The sequence below is a fragment of the Pinus tabuliformis genome, chromosome X, assembly GCF_031772625.1.
Source record: "Pinus tabuliformis cultivar Carrire ecotype Pingquan chromosome X, CPIR1, whole genome shotgun sequence".
In the NCBI taxonomy this organism is placed as follows: domain Eukaryota; kingdom Viridiplantae; phylum Streptophyta; class Pinopsida; order Pinales; family Pinaceae; genus Pinus; species Pinus tabuliformis.
In genome coordinates this window covers 1,405,081,259-1,405,101,338 of record NC_142308.1, presented here as the reverse complement: position 1 = coordinate 1,405,101,338, position 20,080 = coordinate 1,405,081,259, and the positions used below count along the sequence as shown (strand labels likewise).

The 20,080-nt window shown below is 32.0% G+C and overlaps 1 protein-coding gene across 1 annotated transcript; it reads right to left on the bottom strand.

Annotated features, from left to right (window-relative positions):
* Positions 1 to 414: 414 nt before the first annotated feature.
* Positions 415 to 1,208, bottom strand: LOC149145282 (uncharacterized). The gene is made up of 2 exons (XM_089450155.1): positions 800 to 1,208; positions 415 to 674 (listed from the first exon to the last, which is right to left on the bottom strand). The coding sequence occupies exons 1-2, from the start codon at positions 1,087 to 1,089 to the stop codon at positions 500 to 502; spliced, it is 465 nt and encodes a 154-aa protein (XP_089306281.1). The 5' UTR covers positions 1,090 to 1,208; the 3' UTR covers positions 415 to 499.
* Positions 1,209 to 20,080: the final 18,872 nt, after the last annotated feature.

Genomic DNA, 20,080 nt, shown 5'->3' with positions numbered 1-20,080 from the left:
AGCAAAGTTGTCCATATGGTCAATGGAATTTTTAATTCTTTAATATCAACGTTCTCCGTCACATGGTAACTGGTATTGTAGGCTTATTTTACGCTCTGCTCTAGACATTATTTTCTGTCTACTATAATTTTTTTCCTCGCTTGGGTTAGCCATTTCTCTTTGCTGTGATTTTTTATTTTTTTTTTAGGGTTTGCTATGTTCTTCTCTGCCATTTCTATTCCTTTATGCAAATTAAAACCATGCATCTCAAATTGAATTTGAATCTCATATAGGACCTTTTCCTTCATTATTCATCTTTGCCATTTCTTTCACGATTGAGATATGATTGAGCGAATGAGAAATTTGTAGTGCTGAAATGAGAAAAATGGGCTGACCATAGAGTGGGTAATCATCATCATTTGGAGCGGGTACCGCACAATTCTGTTATCATGTGTGTATCTCAATCGCAAATTCCATCCTCTTCTGCATTATTTCATAGTCTGAGATTGACGGTGAGCTCCTACTTGAAGATGCCCCTGAAGCATGGGCAGATTGCATAGGCCCTGTCATCGGCAGGGCTTGTGAGTTTGCAACCCAACTCGGCGGTGTTCCAGAGACAGGTATTTGAAAAAGAAGAAATGGGAAGTGCTTTCCTCGGTGCTGGAAGTCCTTGAATTGCAGAACAACCCCAGGACCTGCAGGCAGGAAAAGAAACAGAGAATTACCAGATTAAAGAAAACAAGAAAACAAAAGAATGTTCAGATACCTAATGTGTAAATCGCTACAAGACGGCTAACCCATCAACAAAAATTAAGCTTACTTGCACCCTGTGAAACTGGATTCTGGATGGTATTCGGTAGCAGTAGTTGGCAGTAGCAGTGGATAGGCAAGACGCATAGACCGGTTCACTGCAACGTCATGGCCAAGAGGCGAGAACTGCCACCCAGGAGGCAACCCTAGCTGAGTTAGGGTTTTGCAAAGCGTTTTCACAGAGCTTGGCATCGAACACCCTAGATGAGTTAGGGTTTTGCAGAGCGTTTTCACAGAGCTTGGCATCGAACACCCTAGATGAGTTAGGGTTTTGCAGAGCGTTTTCACAGAGCTTGGCATCGAACAACTGAGTTATTTCTGTTAATGAAAAGGCTTAGGGTTAGATGCACCCAGCGGAGCCACCGAACCGAGAACCGAGTTGTTACTGGTAATGAACAGTCTTAGGGTTAGATGCACCCAGTGGAGCCACTGAACCGAGTTGCAGGCTTAGGGTTAGATACACCCAGCGGAGCCACCAAACCGAATTGAAAGAACGAGACTATTGTTATAATAGTGCACAAATCAAGATTTAATTGACTTGATAGCATCTAACGGTGGAAAAACATTTAATCGTCTAACAACGCATCTAATGGTCAAGATTATGACAGAAAGGCAATTGGGGAGGTTGATTTCAGAGGGGAACGCCTTACGGCGTAAATATATGCTTGGTTAGTATTTAGAATCTTCCCAATGCAATAAACAATCAAAACATATAACATTCTTTGTTTATTTTAAATGCCTTCTCGTACTTATAATGCAGCCCATCAATATACTCATGCCATGTGTTGCTCCATATACATGGTGGTACTATAAAAATGGAGTACATGTGACATGAAGATAATGTGAATGATGGAATCAAAGTGCTTTGGAAAGTGAGTAAAGAAAACGAGTTCTCACTCTATGAAAACGAGAGGTGTTTTTAGTGCCATTTTTTGGAAATTTTTTTGGTGGGTTTTTTCGGTATAATTTTTCCAAAATCAAACAAAAATTTATTGAAATTACAAGTTTGATGGGTAACCCTATATAAGCGAAGTGTTTTATGGGTTTTTGAGGGTGATGAATCCATATATACAATCAAAAAACCAATTTAAATAACATAAATCAAGATTTTACCTCAAAATTTTCTGCTAGATTCCGGTATGAAAAGTCCAAAAAATCGCACTGAAGACAACTCCCTATGAAAACATGACTAAGTCTTCTCAAATTTCCAATCCAAAAACTGATATTAATGTTTTGACCTTGACGGTTAAGGTGGTTGGGATTTTCTCAATATGTTTGGGTTTACATTATGAACCTCTACATTGCAAGAGGATTTCCATTTTAATTCTCAGGTTGATAACATTAATGGTAGAAATTTTGAGGAATTTGACCAGTAATTTTGGGTAAGGAAATTTTGAAATTTGAATTTCTTAGTTTATAAATATTTTGATCACTAAATAAACTATTTGAAATAATTAGTAAATAATTAATTAAATATAAAATTATCATAAATTTTTTTCATATTTAAAAAAAATGGAAATATGTTATTTATTAGTAATTAAATATTGCAATAATAAAACATATATATATATATATTTTAAGTAATATTTATGATGATGATGATGATGGTTAACGTCCATGAGACCAAACTTTGGTCTATCGGACCTAAAGAAACGAATTATTTAGTTTGATTTAATATTTTATTCCTATGCTCAAAAATTTTGGAGAGAAACCTCCGGAGCTCACTGTAATTTTGACAACTTAAAAGGCTAGGAAGGTCAGTGTTGTAGAAAATATTTTGAAACTGAGATCTAATGAGGTTGTAAGCGGGGCACTCTAAGAGGAAGTGATTTTCATCCTTGATGTTATTATTCTCACAGAGATGGTAGAACCTTTCCATCCATGGTGTTTTAGGAATTGCCCAATGACCTGTTTCACTATGGAGCTCGTAAGAGTTCGTTCTAATTTTGGCTATATTAATTTTCTTCTTTGAGCTAGTTAAAACAGAGAGACATTTTGATCTTCTAGGGTGGGGTTGATGACCCCCTTATAATATCTTAATTTTCTTTTAGCTGCTAAATCTTTCTCACACCACATTTTTTCTTTGAACTTAGAAGTAACAATATTTTTAATGTTATTAATTTTTTGCAATGCAACATTCTCGTCGATCTCCCAATGGTTTAACTAGGCATCTCCCAATGGTTTAACCAAGCCGTGGTGTCTTTATATACCAACATCGTTTAAGCCTTACATGGTTTTGGCTGGATTTTAAAGCTAGCTTAGGAAGTCTATGGTCTCCTATGAATTAACTAGAAGAAAATAAACTCCAATGTTTTTTATTTTATATAAAAAATACATTTCATACATATCTTATAAATCATATTATTTATTAAATAATAAATTTAAAATAATAATTATCATGAAATTATTTAAATATTTAAAACATAAATAACAAATCATACTTAATTAATTAATAAAGATATTATATCAATAATTATATTATAAATTTAAAATTATTTAAATATCAATATAATATTTTTAATTGATTAATTTATTTTTAATCAATTTTATATAATAATTTAATTTAAATAAAACATGATTACTTCTCATTCCTATATATATATATATATATATATATATATATATATATATATAAAGTATTAGATATTATTTTAAAATTATTTATAATAATATCCATTTTTATATTAAAAAACAATCATAATTATCATAAAATTTTGAAAATATAATAAATTTATTCATAAAAAATTACATTACATTATATTATTTTTATTTAAAATTTTATAATAATAAAACATATATATATATATTAAAAATTTTATATTATAAATATCACATGAAATCACTCATCAAAACATTAGTTCCAACCAAATTAATCATAACTTCTCTATATGCCATTATAAAATATATGACTATAATAATAAATTCCAGTTTGAATCAATGAATAAACATCCCACCACGAAGAAGCACATGACTGCCACCCACCATGAAAATGTGCAATGCGTCAACCCCGCAACGCTCACCACAACCAAGGTAATTACTTGTACGGAGTAGGGAAGTGCACGAGAGTGGTGTGAATGGGAAATAAGATTTGTGGAACAGAGGGATGTGTAGAGGTAGGGGATGTGCAGAGCGAAGGGCGGTGATTTGCAGAGCTAAGGGTGGGGATGCGCGAAGCAAATGGCTTTTCCTGGGAAAGCTCATGTTATTAAGCAGGAAATATCTGAGTCACATTCATCATACCTACTCTTTTTTTTTGCTCACAACTCTTCCATTGAATATTCTATGTATATGTTTTGTCAATCCATATTTAAACAGTCTCTCTGTAGTCAACTTATATTATGTACTTTTTGTTTGATTGATGCTATCATCAAATGATGATATCATAACCTTAATACTTTATTGCTCAACATGTGGTCTGGTTTCTCGATATAGCAAACATTTTGATCTTTGTAACATTTCGAAATCAATAATACAGAGTGGCTTAAATAAAAGTAAATAAATAAATTATAGATTTATTATAAAAATATATAAATAACACAACCCAAAAAAATAAAAAATTATTATAATAATAAATTCCAAAATTACTCTAAAACATATAAATAACACTTATAAATCAAAAATAAAAAACTATAAAGATGATATTTAAAATTAAAGCTATCAACACAAATCCAAAATATTAATTTATATAACTTTTAACGACTCCAAAATATTAATTTATATAACTTTTAACGACTTATTTGATTATAGATTTTAGAAATTTTTCAAAATCCCATAAACAAGAATTATATAAAAAGAAATGGTAAAATTTGCAATGAAATAAATTCAATAGTAACTTACACTTAGAAGCCTTATATAGTGCTAAAGATTTAGGTGTATAGTAGAATGAATTTCTATTTTACTGGTACACTGGCCTAATCCTTCGGTTGCTAAAATGAAGAGATAAGGGAACAGGGGATCTCCAATGACGCATTACATGTTATGGTGAGAATGTTTTGGTAGGAAACTCATTGAGGATAATTAGAAAGAAATTTGAAGAGATGAGAGCCTTGATCTATGGAGGCTTCACCGGGGGAGAAATACCATACCACGTATATTCATATTGGAGGATATATATTGAGAAATAATGACATAATATATTGAGCATATAATAGGGCGTAAAGGGTTTCTATATTGCAGGAATAAAAAATGAAGCTCAAAATTAATGAAAATTTTATAAAAGGGTATTAAAAATGTTAATGAAAAATGGATACCTATAATATCTAGTGAAAGTAGAGGTTTTTTAAATTGGGAAGTTATATTAGGATCGTATTGGTAGGGGGTTAAATAATGTGATTTTTAGATGTATTTTCCAATATGTAGTCAACTTAAGGGCATTGTTTAATATGCCACGAACACATTTGATAGGTGATAGGTCATAGTTTCATTGAGTGAAGCCCACATACCTTGATCCAATTAATCCATTCAATTGTAAAGTTGAACATTGAGAGAATCCAAAAAAAAATGGGACTAATTGAGTTTGTCGAAACCTTTGTAAATAACTAGTTTGATTACCTTGCCTAGACTTTTTATGCTTTTTAGGGAATGAATAATTTCATGTGCCATCATGATCCCATTAAGAAGCTAATGAAACTTCCACTTTATCTATTTTAAGGGCTAAAGCGAGATAGGTTTTGTCAAAAGCCAGAAGAATGGATAGAGAATTTATGAATTCCTTTATCGTGGCCCATAGGTCATGTCCTACAATCGACCAAAATTATTGGGGGGGGGGGGTTGAAGCCTTGTGGACTAGGTATGTGTGTGTGTGTGTTGTGAAGCCTTGTGGACTAAGTGCCTTATTCCTTAGCATGGATTTGATCACAACCTCTATCTCTTCCCTAAAGATACTTCTTAATAAAGGTTCATTTTATTCTTGAGAAACCACATATGGTATGTTTTGAGTTATGTGTTCGATTCCCTCCTTCTTGTTAAGATGTGGATCATAGATCAAGTCTCCATAATAGCACACAAACTCAGATTCCATTTATCTATGATCTTGGATTTCATAGCTTTTAGAGAAGCTATCCAATTATGGGGCCTATGTTGATATATAGATTGATGGAAAAAAAAGGCGTTCCATTCCCCTTTCCTAGAGCCATAAAATTTAGTATCTTTGCTTCTAAAGAATCTCTTCATGTTTCCTTATTTCTTAGAGTTAGGATAGTAGACTATCTTCCTCCATAATTATCTCCTCATATTGGCCATATTTTATTTCCTCCTATTTTATCTCACCCATTAAATAAAATATTTTGAATCTATATCCACTCAGCTCCCTATTCCTATCATTAGAAAAGATTTTAAAATAATAAAAAGTGTTACAACATCCTAGGTTAGCATTTATCATAAGTAGGGACATTGGTTAGTGGTGGGGGTGAACTCAAAAGATAAGGAGAACATCTCAATGTTTCTTTCTTCAACATCAACTCTAGGAGGTTGTATACCCAAGGATTGGTTCTTATATCTTATTTTTTTTCAAACTCATAAATGGTTATGTTCATCTTCAACATAGAGTTTATATTTGTAGCTTAAGGATATTTGGATATCATTAGCAACATTTTGTTGTTTAGCGAATTCTTCTCCCCAATTATTCTCATTTCAAGTGTCTCCTCGTAGAAGTAAACAAGTGAGTTTCAAATTAGCCCTTAGTTTTCTCTTTACCTAATTGTTTTTCGTAATATTCTTAGAGTGTTGAGCATTTTACCTATATAGAAATCATGTCAAGAAGTTTATCAAATAAATGAATCTTTATTAGCATCTTGCATATTATATGAATTTTGCTACTACTTTCCTATATGACTAGCAATGTATAGTGCTTTTGATTGCATTTTAGTTTTAGTATTGATTTATGTTGCTATGTGTATGTTATTAGTTGTGGCCTTTTATTTTCCTACGATCTCTTAATTTCAATTTTCCTCTTCTTGTAAATTCATTTGCATATGTTCCACAATGGCAACACCTAACCATAATGCATTACAAGCAAACACCAACAATAGAAGTGTCATAGGAGAAATTGGCAATTGTTATGGCCCTTTGTTTTTCTAGGATCTCTTAATTTCAATTTTTCTCTTCTTGCAAATTCATTTTTATATGTTCTAAAATGGCAACACCCAACCATAAGGCACTACAAGTTAATAACAATAAAAGTGTTATAGGAGAAATTGACAATCTAATTAGGTGGGCCTTAGGAGTCACTTAGAAATTTGATGGTTGTTGGGAAAGTTAATTGCAATATCAATGCATTAGAGTCATCAAGTATCTTTTTTAATATTATTTATTATTTATCAGGGCATATATAGCAAACTAATCCATTCTCACTAGTGTTTTTGTTGTTAGATTTCTACTTTCACAATTCCATTATTTTTATATTTATTGGCTTCCACTTTAAATGTTTTATTCTAAACCTATGGATTTATTATTCAAAGAGGTCATGAGTAAACTTGGTTTCTAGCTCTAGAACTTAGGCAAATTTAATTAGATTATACATTGTAACTCTAAAGGATAGTTTTCTAGTATCACTATTAAACAAAGGTCTAATATTTTGTAAAGGATTGCCTCTAGGTAAATTTAACCTAGCTACAAGAAAAGACCTATGAGGTGATCCACCCATTTTCTCAATCTCACTGCTTAGTATTATGTTATTCAGCCAATTAATAAGAATGATTTGCTATTTATTTGTTTTATATTTATTTTTATTTTTTTTTATCAAAATTGGTTTTAAATTCTTAGTTTTTAGTTGTAATTTCTTAATTTATCAATATATTGGTAAAAAACAAAGAATAGCATGTGATAGAATTTATGTTAAATTACTCATGAATAGGGATCCTCATCACTAGTTGTCATGCTCCACTCGAGTTTTGTTTATGTATGAGGCAATATAATATTTTTAGCTATGTAAAAGTACCTGTTTATAACTTCTTCTTTTTTTGTTTAAATAATGCTCTCATCCAGAGAGTTATTAGTAACCTCAAAATTTTGAGAGTTATTAGTAACCTCAAAATTTTGAACTTTAAACTTGTGTTACATTTATCTATATAATTTCCTTTTAAAATAATATAAAGTACATAACCTTACAATATATATATATACACACATTATCACCAAAACATTACTTCCACCCAAATTAATCCTAACTTCTTTTTAAACAGTTATAGAATATATTACTAAGCCCCAAGGGTTAGGTCACTTGGTCAAGTTCCTTTGCTAATTACCTCTCTAGTTGGAAGGTCACGGGGTCAAATATCCTCGACACCCTTGGGGTTAGGCCCTACTTGTTTGGCCGATTGGTAGATCCCTTCGAGTTGATCTGCCAAGATTTTCCTGTGGATGTAGTGAGTTGATCTGCCTGGATTTTCCCATGGATGTAGCGAGTTGATCTACATGGATTTTCCCGTGGATGTAGCGGGTAGATCCCTTCGAGTTGATCTGCCAGTGGATGTAGCGGGTAGATCCCTTCAAGTTGAGTGGGTAGATCCTTACGATGTAGTGAGTTGATCTACCTGGATTTTCCCGTGGATGTAGTGGGTAGATCCCTTCGAGTTGATCTCCCTGGATTTTTCCGTGGATGTAGCAGGTAGATCCCTTCGAGTTGATCTACCTCGATTTTCCAGTGGAGGTAGCAGGTAGATCCCTTCAAGTTGAGCGAGTAAATCCCTTCGAGTTGATTTGCCTGGATTTTCCAATGGATGTAGCGGGTAGATCCTTCGAGTTGATCTCCCTGGATTTTTCCGTGGATGTAGCGGGTAGATCCCTTCAAGTTGATCTACCTGGATTTTCCAGTGGAGGTAGCAGGTAGATCCCTTCAAGTTGAGCGAGTAAATCCCTTCGAGTTGATCTGCCTGGATTTTCCAATGGATGTAGCGGGTAGATCCCTTTGAGTTGATATGCCTAGATTTTCCCGTGGATGTAGCGAGTTGATCTGCTTGGATTTTCCTGTGGATGTAGCGAGTAGATCCCTTCGAGTTGATCTACATGGATTTTTCCGTGGATGTAGCGGGTAGATCCCTTCGAGTTGATCTCCTTGGATTTTCCGCTGGATGTAGCGGGTAGATCCCTTCGAGTTGAGCAGGTGGATTTTCCCGTGGATGTAGTGGGTAGATCCCTTCAAGTTGATTTGCTTGGATTTTCTCGTGGATGTAGCAGGCCTGGATTTTCCCGTGGATGTAGCGGGTAGATCCCTTCGAGTTGATCTGCTTAGATTTTCCAGTAAATGTAGCAGGCAGATCCCTTCAAGTTGATGTGCCTAGATTTTCCAGTAAATGTAGTAGGTAAATCCCTTCGAGTTGATCTATGGGCAGATGTGCCTAAACAAACACATCTATCTAAATTTTCTAATAAATGTAATGAATTTTCCAATATCCATAAACCACCCTTGAAATAATTATAAAATATATTACTATAATAATAAATTCTAAATTACTATAAAACTATATAAATATACACCAACAAACACAAAATCAAAAACCATAAACATCCCATCGAAAATGAAAGCTATAACCCAAGATTCTAACTCATATCCGAGATTAACTTACACCCTCAATCCTTATATACTACCAAAACTTTTGGTTTGCCACATAATATAATTCTACATCACTGGTGCACTTTGCTTATATTGTGAACTCTCACTGGTGCTCCGCATCGAAAGACGCAGAGTATTCGTTGAATGCATGGGATAAATAAATTCCTTGAAACATGGCACATGTCTCCCATGACGCAGACGTTTGCAACATATCGATGGTGATGATTATGTGTTCTTAAATGAAGGGGTCGATGCAGCGTTCTGAGGAAGACAAAGATTTGAAGACATTCTCATAACATCGTAACTCTCGATAATACCAGAGACTACCATTACTATAACAAAGAGCTGAGGACATTCTCCGAACGTGCAAAGAACTTTTGAGTAATTTGAATAAAATTATAGAAATTTTAAATTTTAAAATATTTATTTAACTGTATAATTTAAAGTTAAAAATAATTTGATATTTTTATGTCAGATTGAGTAGTCACTTTCTCTCAAAACTTGGCAGGTATATACCTGGGACTGCCCATGTATTGGATCTGAATTGGTACTCACAATTTAACCATTTCATTGAGACATGATATGTAATGTCCAACCTATATATAGGTAATGTTTCACCTATAATGTCCGACCCATATTAGGTAAATTAGAGGTATATAGATAATGTTTTACCCATATTTGAACGTCTATTAGGTGAGTTAGAGGCATCTAGTAAATGTTTTATTTATATTTAAACATTTATTAGGTAAATTAGAGGTATTTTGTTTCTGGGATATAGATCGGTTGATTTGTGTAGTATTTAATGTTGATCAAATTTCAAGTTCAGATATCATCTATAAATAAGTACTTGTACTTAGTTGATCCAAAATCAATGTAATTTTATAAAATTTTGATGAAAGCATGAATAAATAAATAAATGATTTTTCTATTTAAAAAATGAAAATCTCAAATATTCTGTTTATTGGCTAGAGATGTTCATTTTACAATTCAGTCTGATGTGTAAAGATGTTCGTAAGTTATCAAAGTTGAAATTTTGCTTAGATCTGCCAAAATAAATAAATAAATAAATAAAATTGAAACTAATTTCAGAAGAAATCAACATTGGCAGATTTAAGTAGAAGAGTTTCGAACTAACCAGTGTAATTCATCATCTGCACAATATGAAAGATCAAATCATAACTGTAAGTTAAATAAAAAGTCAAGACATTCCAAATTAAATAATTATACAAAACATTTAAATAATATCAACTCATAAAAATATTTACATGTGAAAAAATTAAATCCTTTCATATTAAATCCATATTTAAAATAAATCTATAATAACATATAGATTTAATACTGAAAATGCTGACCGATTCACATCATATCACCATGGTTAAGAAATAAGTAGGATTCGATATCTATTTAACAATTCCTTATACGGGCTTTGATGAAACCTATTCCAGAAATCACTCTTTTGGAGCAATCTAGTATATATCATTATATTGCAGAGAATGCTTCATAACAATGCACTCTCACTTCAGGAGTTGAAGATGGTAATTTCCTTGTTCACAATTCCTACAGAAATGGCGAAAGCGTTTCATCTGAAGTTTTTAATCTGTTCCGCATCAAAAAGACGCAGAGTTTTCATACCAAACCACTTTACTGAACTATCGTCAAAAGTATGGGATAAATAATTCCCTGAAACATGCCACATGTTTCCCATAACGCAGACGTCTGCAAGGCATGGCTCATGGAAAAAGTATTTTTAAATCAGGATGATGATGTAGCGTTCTAAGGAAGACAAGAGAGGGATAAAGCACCGCAGGAAAAAAGAAACAGAGAGGCAAATGAAACAGACCAGCCATAGAAAAATGCTAAAAGCAGCAACAATATATCTACATGCCTCGCTCGTTGTTCGGATTTTATTTTTTATTCAACCAGGAAAAAAACAACAGTCTTCTATTAAATAAAAGATGTTTTACATAAGCATTATCGTCAGGTTTATATGTCATATCTCATTTATCTTTTTACGGACATAACTATGTGTCTATGAAATGAAATCACATTTGGTCTATCCATGTGTCTATGAAATGATGAAATGAAATCACATTCACATTTTGTCCGGAAAAACACATTATCTATATGTCTTTTTCAACCTTCATATTGTTCAAAATTCCCTGTCCCCTGATTTATATCATAATTTTTTTTTACTGATTGGTCCTAATACAATTAAAAAAACAAATTAAATAACATGAATTTTCCCAGATCTTTGTAAAGAGTTATGGGGAAATTCCCAGAATGTGATCTCTTTAATAATGCTTTAAATTTTGGGTATATTTTTCTTTAGAATTTTTTCAAAAATTTATTTAGAATTTGCAAGATTTTTTTGGAATTATAAGTTTAAATTGTGAATTCTCCACAACAGTAAGAGTTTTTCAAAATAATAAAAATGCATTTTAAATAACAAAAAAACCAAAATTTAACTAAAATTTATTTGAAAGTGAAGATTTCTACAGTTATTCATATTGTTTGAATCTTTCTAAAATGAACTGTATAAAAGTTGTTACTACTAGTCGTATAGGACTAAAAAGCTATAGATAATAAGAGAAAATGCTGACCAGACTCATAAATAAATATAAATAATGAGAACTTAGAGAATACAAAACTGTCACAAAGAAAAAAAATAATAAAATAAACTAAAATAAAGAGAGAAAATAATAAAATAAAATAATTAACAATAAAATGATATGATATAGATGAGGATAAGAGGTTTAAGTTTTCACTTCCTCTCCTCATCTATCTCATATCATTTGACCTTTAATTACTTTATTTTATCATTCACTTTTTTGTGATAATTTTCTATTCTCCAAATTCTCATCATTTAAAGGTATGGTCAGCATTCTCTTATTCTCTTTGGGCTTTTTAGTCCTTGAAAATGGGCGAAAGTGTCCGACACTAAAATAAAAAAAAATAAAAAAAACTCCTAAGCAGTTCATTTACAAAACATTCCAACAAAATTTCTTAGGCCCAAATTCTAACCAAAAACTTCAGAACTCGATGTAGTTAAACCGAGCAACATATAAAAATAAAAATTCAATGGAAAACCAGGCTGTTCAGCAATAAACGTCCTGGAAAAGGCATTCATTTCTCCCTCTACATCACAGATATGGATTAATGGTCTGGACTGTTACCTCTCATACTATAGTAAACAAAACTGTAAAGTTACCCGCTTATCCTCAAACCACAACATACAAGTAATACATATTACTAAAGCTATTCGATCAAACATTAGTTAAATTCACTACTATATTTCCCTGCCTGCCACCACCAATACGCAGTAGCTTCAATAATAATTCTGTGCACCCACTAATGTAATGTAAATGGCCGCCTTCCATTGTTGATTGGTCGGTCACTGTCACACAGAAACAGAACGAGCAGAGAGTTGCACAATGGGTCGAGGACTGTACTGGCCCGTATACGATTATGCTGACGAAATGTAGCACAACTTTTCGGTGTTGCCAGCAAGCTGTACCATGACGATGTTGTAACTGTGTGAGGTAGATATTTATATGTTAAAATTGGATTTTCCTGGATGTTGTGGATTCGTTGCCGTGAAGGATCTATTTCATTTCTCTCGTATGAGCTTTTGAATTTAATAATGGAAGAAGATCTTTTTGTTTACCTGTAACAGCTTTCAAATCGAACAATAGCAGGAAATTTATGCCTTAACAAGAGGCGAGACTTCCGCTATAGAGACTTCCGCTATAGAGTCGCTTACTCTTCTAGCCAAGATACAACAAGTCATATATATTCAATGAGATTTGGACCCTCATCTTGTGGGTTTCCCAACCCCACTGTATCACGAAATACTTGATAATGTTAAGAAAAAAAAGATTTTCAAACGTTGCAACTCACATACGACAATACCATTATTATAACAAAGTCCTGACAACATCCGGCGAACCTGCAAAGTACTTTTAAATAAGGTGAGTAAATAATAATTTGATTTCAAATTAGGTGAGTAAATAATAATTTGATTTCAAATTATGTAAATTCAAATAATTGGACATAAATATATAAATTTAATTAAGTGGAAATTATAATTTTTTAAATTTTAAAATAAAATAAATTTGTTTTTTATTAATTTTTAAGTAAAAATTTTAATTAAGTTTTAAAGAGAAATATATAATTATTTATGATTTGTTTTAATTTGTCATTTGGGAAACTACATTATTGAACTTTCTGATTTTAAAGGAAGAGATTAAAATACAATAAAAACATAATATGTCATATCAAAACCAATAGAGTTTAAGAGCTCTTCTTATATTAAGAATGTTACTTTGCCATAGCATGTTATGGGAACATTGATGATTAGGTGTTCCTATATATTAAGAGAACTTATTTGGATAGTGTGGAAATGAAGTTACTATTGGTTACTTGTTCCAAAGTCATTGGATCCATCATTCATCACTCAAAGTTGGAAAATAGAACTATCATCAATTACTAAGGAAAATGCATAACATCTTTCTAACTATCTAAACTTGAAAAATACTATCAATTTTATGAACTAAATGTTTACATGATCATGAAGAACACCTTAAATGAGTTACATTTACATCAAAATTGAAAGCTATGTGTTACAATATTGACATGGTCATCAAAAACACCTTAAACTAGTTAGATTTATATCAAAGTTGAAAGTTATGTGTTACAACATACTGTTTCAAGCCTCTAAATCTAAATACGTATTCCTCAAGTGAACAAATATAGGTTCTTGAAGCATCACTACAGGGATATGAATGTTTCTAGTAATGATTAGTGACTCCAGGTGAACTATTTATTTATAATTCTAGAAGAGAAAACTAGTATGTCATTACATTATTATTATTGAAAAACACAAATGCATTTAGTAATAAGTTGTGAAGTAATTTAAATTCAAATCAAACTTTAAAACAATATTATACAACATACAACTCAGAATAATATTTAATGAATTATTATTTAGAAATTAAAAGTACCATTGCAAGAGACAAGATTATGTCTCGGAATACCTCACAATCCACTATATTTTTACAATAATAGAAAGAAAAAGTAAAATACAAAAATCCTACCATAAAAAAATACAAATATAACACATTACAATATCTTTTTATAAACCATTATATAATATAATAATTAATATAATTAATAACATCATTATAATAATTATAACATTATTTACCAAAGCAATAAGCCTGCATGGTGAATGGTTGGGATTAAACCTCGATGTGGTGTATTATGTCATGCTCTAGATCCAATCTCCTAAAATTCTAGGTAGTCAAAACATTTTATATATTTATGGAATGTGAACTTTGAGCATAATTCTCTCAAAAAGTTTTCGGGCATTGCCTATTACGGAGTGAAGGTCTCGAGAATCATATACCAATTATCAGTAAAGGGTTGGTATATGCAACCATCATTTAAATATATGCTTGGTTAGTGTTTAGAATCTTCCCACCGCAATAAACAATCAAAACATATGGTTTTAAATGCGTTCTCATACTTATAATGCACCCATCAATATACTCCTGCCATGTGTTGCTCCATATACATGGTGGTAATATAAAAATGAAGTACATTTGACATGAAGATAATAAAGTGCTTTGGAAAGTGAGTAAAGAAAAGGATCTCTAACTCTATGAAAACATGACTAAGTCATCTCAAATTTCCAATCCAAAAAACGACGTTGATGTTTTGATATGTTTGGATTTACATTATGAACCTCTACATTGCGAGAGGATTTGCATTTTAATTTTCTTTAGTTGAAAATATTAATGGTAGAAAATTTGAAATAATTTTATTGCAATTATAGATTAATTAAAATTATATATAAAAATATATATTCAAAAAAATTTCATAGTGAGAAAATTTGAACCTTCAATTTTTTTAGTTTGTGAGTATTTTAATCACTAATTAAATTGTACAAAATAATTATGAAATAATAATTAATTAAATATAAATTTAATAAAAATTATTTGTGTAATTTTCATATTTTAAGAGATTAAATTGGAAATATGTTATTTATTAATGATTAAATATACAGAGCCCACGGGGCTTTGGATTGACGGTGAATGGGTGCGCTGTTAAGCACTCCTTGCGATAGGTCACCGGTTCAAATCCCCCGTGGGTACTTAGGTTAGTCTTCACTAGAAAAAAAAAATGATTAAATATACAGTAATAAAACGTTTTAATGTATAAAATGATTTTCAAATAATTTTAAGTAATATTTATAAATTAAATATAAATAGAAAAATTAAACTTCAATATTTTTTATATAAAAAAATATCATTCATATAATATATATCTTATTTTTAAGTAATACTTATAAATTAAACTTAAATAGAAATATTAAACTCCAATATTTTTATATAAAAAAATACCCTTCATATAATATGATGATGAAACAAATTATTTAGTTTGATTTAAGATTTTATTTCTATGCTCAAAAAGTTTGGAGAGAAGCCTCCCAAGCTCACTATAATTTTGACATCGTAAAAGGCTAGGAAGATCAATATTTTGACAAAGATTAATAAATAATATGCCTTTCCTATATAAAGATAGGAAAGTCATATTATTTATTAAAATAATAAATTTAAAATTTCTAAATATATTATAAAATTATTTAAATATTTAAAACATAAATAAAAAATAAAACTTTATTTTTATTATTATTATTATTATTATTATTATTGATTGATTGATTAATTTAATTTTAAATCAATTTTATATGATAATCCAATTTAAATCAAAAATATATATATAATAAATATTAAAACTATTAGATATTATTTATATAATAATATCAATTTTCATATTTAAAAACACTAATAAATATCATAAAAATGTGAAAATACCATAAAATTATTCTTTTATATATATACACATATATATATAAATTTTATAACAAACCTCTTTTCATATACATAGTTTTTATATTATAAATATCACATGGTATCATTCATCAAAACATTACTTCCAATCAAATTAATCATAATTTCTCTTTAAGCAATTATAAAATATAGCACTTTAATAATAAATTCTAGAATTATCCCTAGAGAAGAACCCTCCCTCTCCATTCCAACCTGATTCAATGAATAAACATCCCACCATGAAGATCAACATGACTGCCACCCACCACAAAAATGTGGAATGCATCAACCCAACGATGGTCACCACAACCAAGGTAATTACTTATATGGAGCAGGGAAGTGCATAAGAGTGGGGTGTGAGGGAACTGAGATTTGTGGAGTAGAGGGATGTGTGAAGCAAAGCAATGTGTGGAAGTAGGAGGTGTGCAGAGCGGAGGGTGGGGATGTGCAAATGTATGGAGGTAGGAGGTGTGTGGAGCAAAGGGCGGGGATGTGCGGAGCAAAGGGATGTGTGGAGCAGGGGATGTGCAAGGCTTTCCCTAGGAGTGCTCATGCTACTAAGTAGGAAATATCTGAATCACAGTCATCATGCCTACTCATTTTTTTTCTCACAACTCTTCCAATGAATATTCCACGTATATGTTTTGTCAATCCATGTTCAAGAAGTCTCTCTATAGTCAACTTATATTATGTATTTTTTGTTTAATTAATGCTATCATCAAATGAGGATATCATAACCTTAAAACTTTATTGCTCAACCGTTTCTTGACATACTAGAACCAACGAGCATTTTGCTTTGTGTAAATTTTTTAAATCAATAATACAAAGTGCCTTAAATAAAAATAAATAAATAAATTCTAAAATCATTATAAAATATATAAATAACATCAGCAAATCATTATAACAATAAATTGTAGAATTACTATAAAATATATAAACAACACCAATAAATCCAAAATCAAAAACCACAAAGATGGCATTTAAAATTAAAGGTATCAACCCAAATTTAAGATATTAACATATATCATTTTTAACAACTTATTTAATTATATATTTTAGAAATATTCCAAAATCTCACAAACAAAGACTATATAAAAGAAATTCTAAAATTTGCAATGAAATAAATTCAATAGTAACTTACACCCAGAAACCCTATATAGTGCCAAAGCTTTAGGCGTACCACACAATGGATTTCTACTTCACTGGTAAACTTTGCTAGTATTTTGAACTCTCACTATAAGGAAAATACCTTATAGTGGAGGTTTTTATGGAGGCGCCTATAAAAATAGCCCAAAAATATGTTTGTAGTGGAGGTCACTAGCAGAGGTGGGCGAGCGAATGTTTTCATAGATGTTTCTTTGACGGTGCATCTAAATTATTCAAGCACATCGATGCTTTACCAGCCATACACGCATTGAATTTGCATATAACATGGTGCACCATGGATTTTTTTTTTGAAAAATAAAAGACCGCAATGCATTGAATACCGAAACGCATTGGTGCTTGAATATTCACTAGCATCGGAAACCTTCATATAGTAAAAGGTCCCAGTGGTACTAGAAAATGACGTCCTGGTGCAGTGAATGTATAACAACACCCTAGGGTATCTTATAAAGTGTATCGATAGATGGTTTTTAATTTCTAAAAAAAGACCGATGTTATTGTAAAGCCACAACATCGGTGCATTACCAATAACATAAAGCCCTGAGGTGTCTTGATAAAGCACCACGATAATTTTAAATATATATAAAAAAAAAACATGGTGCTTTTAGATATATCTCACCTCAGTGCACTTCGCAAAACACACCGAAGGAGGGTTAAATAAAAACAACCCTCCCGACCGTAATTTTCATTTTTACCATCTATAGTGCGAGAGAGATCTGGAGCACAGATGCCACTCTTGCTACGTGAAAGTTCCCTGACATCGATGTTTCTCTTGCTCACCACCTTTCAGTACCATGCTCACTGTTTTAGTTTCCAATTTTTTCAAACGGTGTGAAAAGTTGTTTTTGTTTATTACATTTCCACAAATTCTCCATGATGACCAAATGTTTAGGTAATGTCTATGTTTCTTTCTAATTTAAGTTTTTAGCAGATTAGAATTGCAAATTAGGTTGAATTTCTCATTGTTTTTGCAAAATAATAAAATTCAACATGTGGTAAGCTTGATATGTTTGGCTCGCACCGTGAGCGGTGCGCCCTGTAAATTTACGGGGTGCATTGCGTTTCGGTGCTTGAACATAATGCACCACCGTTGTGGCAGTGTGTTTTGTAAATATAAACACACCAGGAAAGATGTGACAGATTGTACATCGGTGCGTCACTCCCACTGCATTTATATTTACCAAACACATCACAAATAAATATTTAAAAATATTCTTATTGCTTGGTGCATTTGATAAACTGAATGTACCATACTGGTGCCAACAGCTTATACGTGTGCACTGGCGCACAAGTATGCCACGCTTCTATGTAAATTTAAATTTCTAAAACACCCATGGTGCATCATACTTATGTGTGCACCGTTACTGGTGCGGTTATAGTTGAAAGTGCACCAACTCTGGTGCATGAATGTGTTTTGAGCATACCAGTAATTTTTTTTTACATTGAAAGTTATGTTTCCATAGTTATAAATACATGTTTCATTTAATATAAAAAATGTATTTGTGTATTAGGCTGATGTATTTTATATGTCAATCTTTTAGCATATACGTCAGCAGAGAGAGCATCAGCAGCAGTAAGAGAAGCAGGCGGACTCATACAATATGGTCTAACCATGGCAGGCCAGAGAGAGGGAGAGGGATTTATACCCTCGCCCTATTACTGCAGCAACATGACCGCTCTTGAGGAATGTAGGCCTCCTCAAGTACTATGAGGAGGATACATCCTTGAAGGCACACTTTGTCTTATTGGCGCATCTGATGGAATGTCCAGAGGTAGGCTTTCCATGTCGGTCATGTGTTATGGTATATGCCCACTAAGGAGGACATATACTTTATCTTTGACCTATCTAGGAGAGGGGAGGATTTTCTCCAGTTCCATGATGTCCCTCATGGTGTTACAACTAAGAGTCATCTTGCATACACTCAGAGATATGTCGGGCCTCATGTGGTCCATCCATCATATTTTCAAGTCTGTGGTGGACCTCTATGGATTTCGTCTTTTGCTATAGAGGTTGGGTGCCTCTCATTATTAGTCAGCACAATTGCACATTATTTTGGTGATGGGCATCCCATTATTTTCCCTCTTTTGTATTATGTTGATTCTTTGATTCAAGGGCCACGTTGCATGAGATGGCCTGCCATTTTTTTGAGGTAGTTTTGCACGGCTTTAGATAGGTGTCATGCATTGTCGAGATAGAGGAGGGAGAACTTCCCTTTTGCTTCTGCTCTTTTTTGTTTATTTTTTGAAATATTTCTGGATACAACACCTACATTTTATTGTTTCCCTCCTAGGCTGATCACTGAGGCTCAAATGCGCATGTGGGGGCAGATGATCCCTAAGAGGGGCATGCCAGAGTTTCTAGCCAAGATTTCGGATGAGGCATTGGTGCTACTGGGGAGTCTGGTTGACCATACGTTTGTCGTGTTTGTGTATCTGTATGTAGGTATTGATTGTAGATGTTGTTCCAACATCCTCTTCACAATGGTTGAGCCTCCAGATGATAGAGGTAATATTAGTGTATTCTTTAAATTAATCTAGTATTATTTTCTTATTTCAATGAATTAGGATAAAATTTATTCTAGCATTTTCTTTAACTTGTTTTATTAAATTTTTTAATTATTTTTGTGTACTATATATTTTGTAGACATCGGCTCATATGATGGGGACATGCCTCCTCCCCCACTGC

Bases quoted from the DNA above. Each gene is read 5' to 3' on its own strand.
- LOC149145282 (XM_089450155.1), bottom strand. From the start codon at position 1,089: ATGCCAAGCTCTGTGAAAACGCTCTGCAAAACCCTAACTCATCTAGGG. The intron at 675-799 runs GTAAGCTTAATT...TCCTGCCTGCAG, and splicing joins TCCAGTTTCACAGGGTGCAA to GTCCTGGGGTTGTTCTGCAA.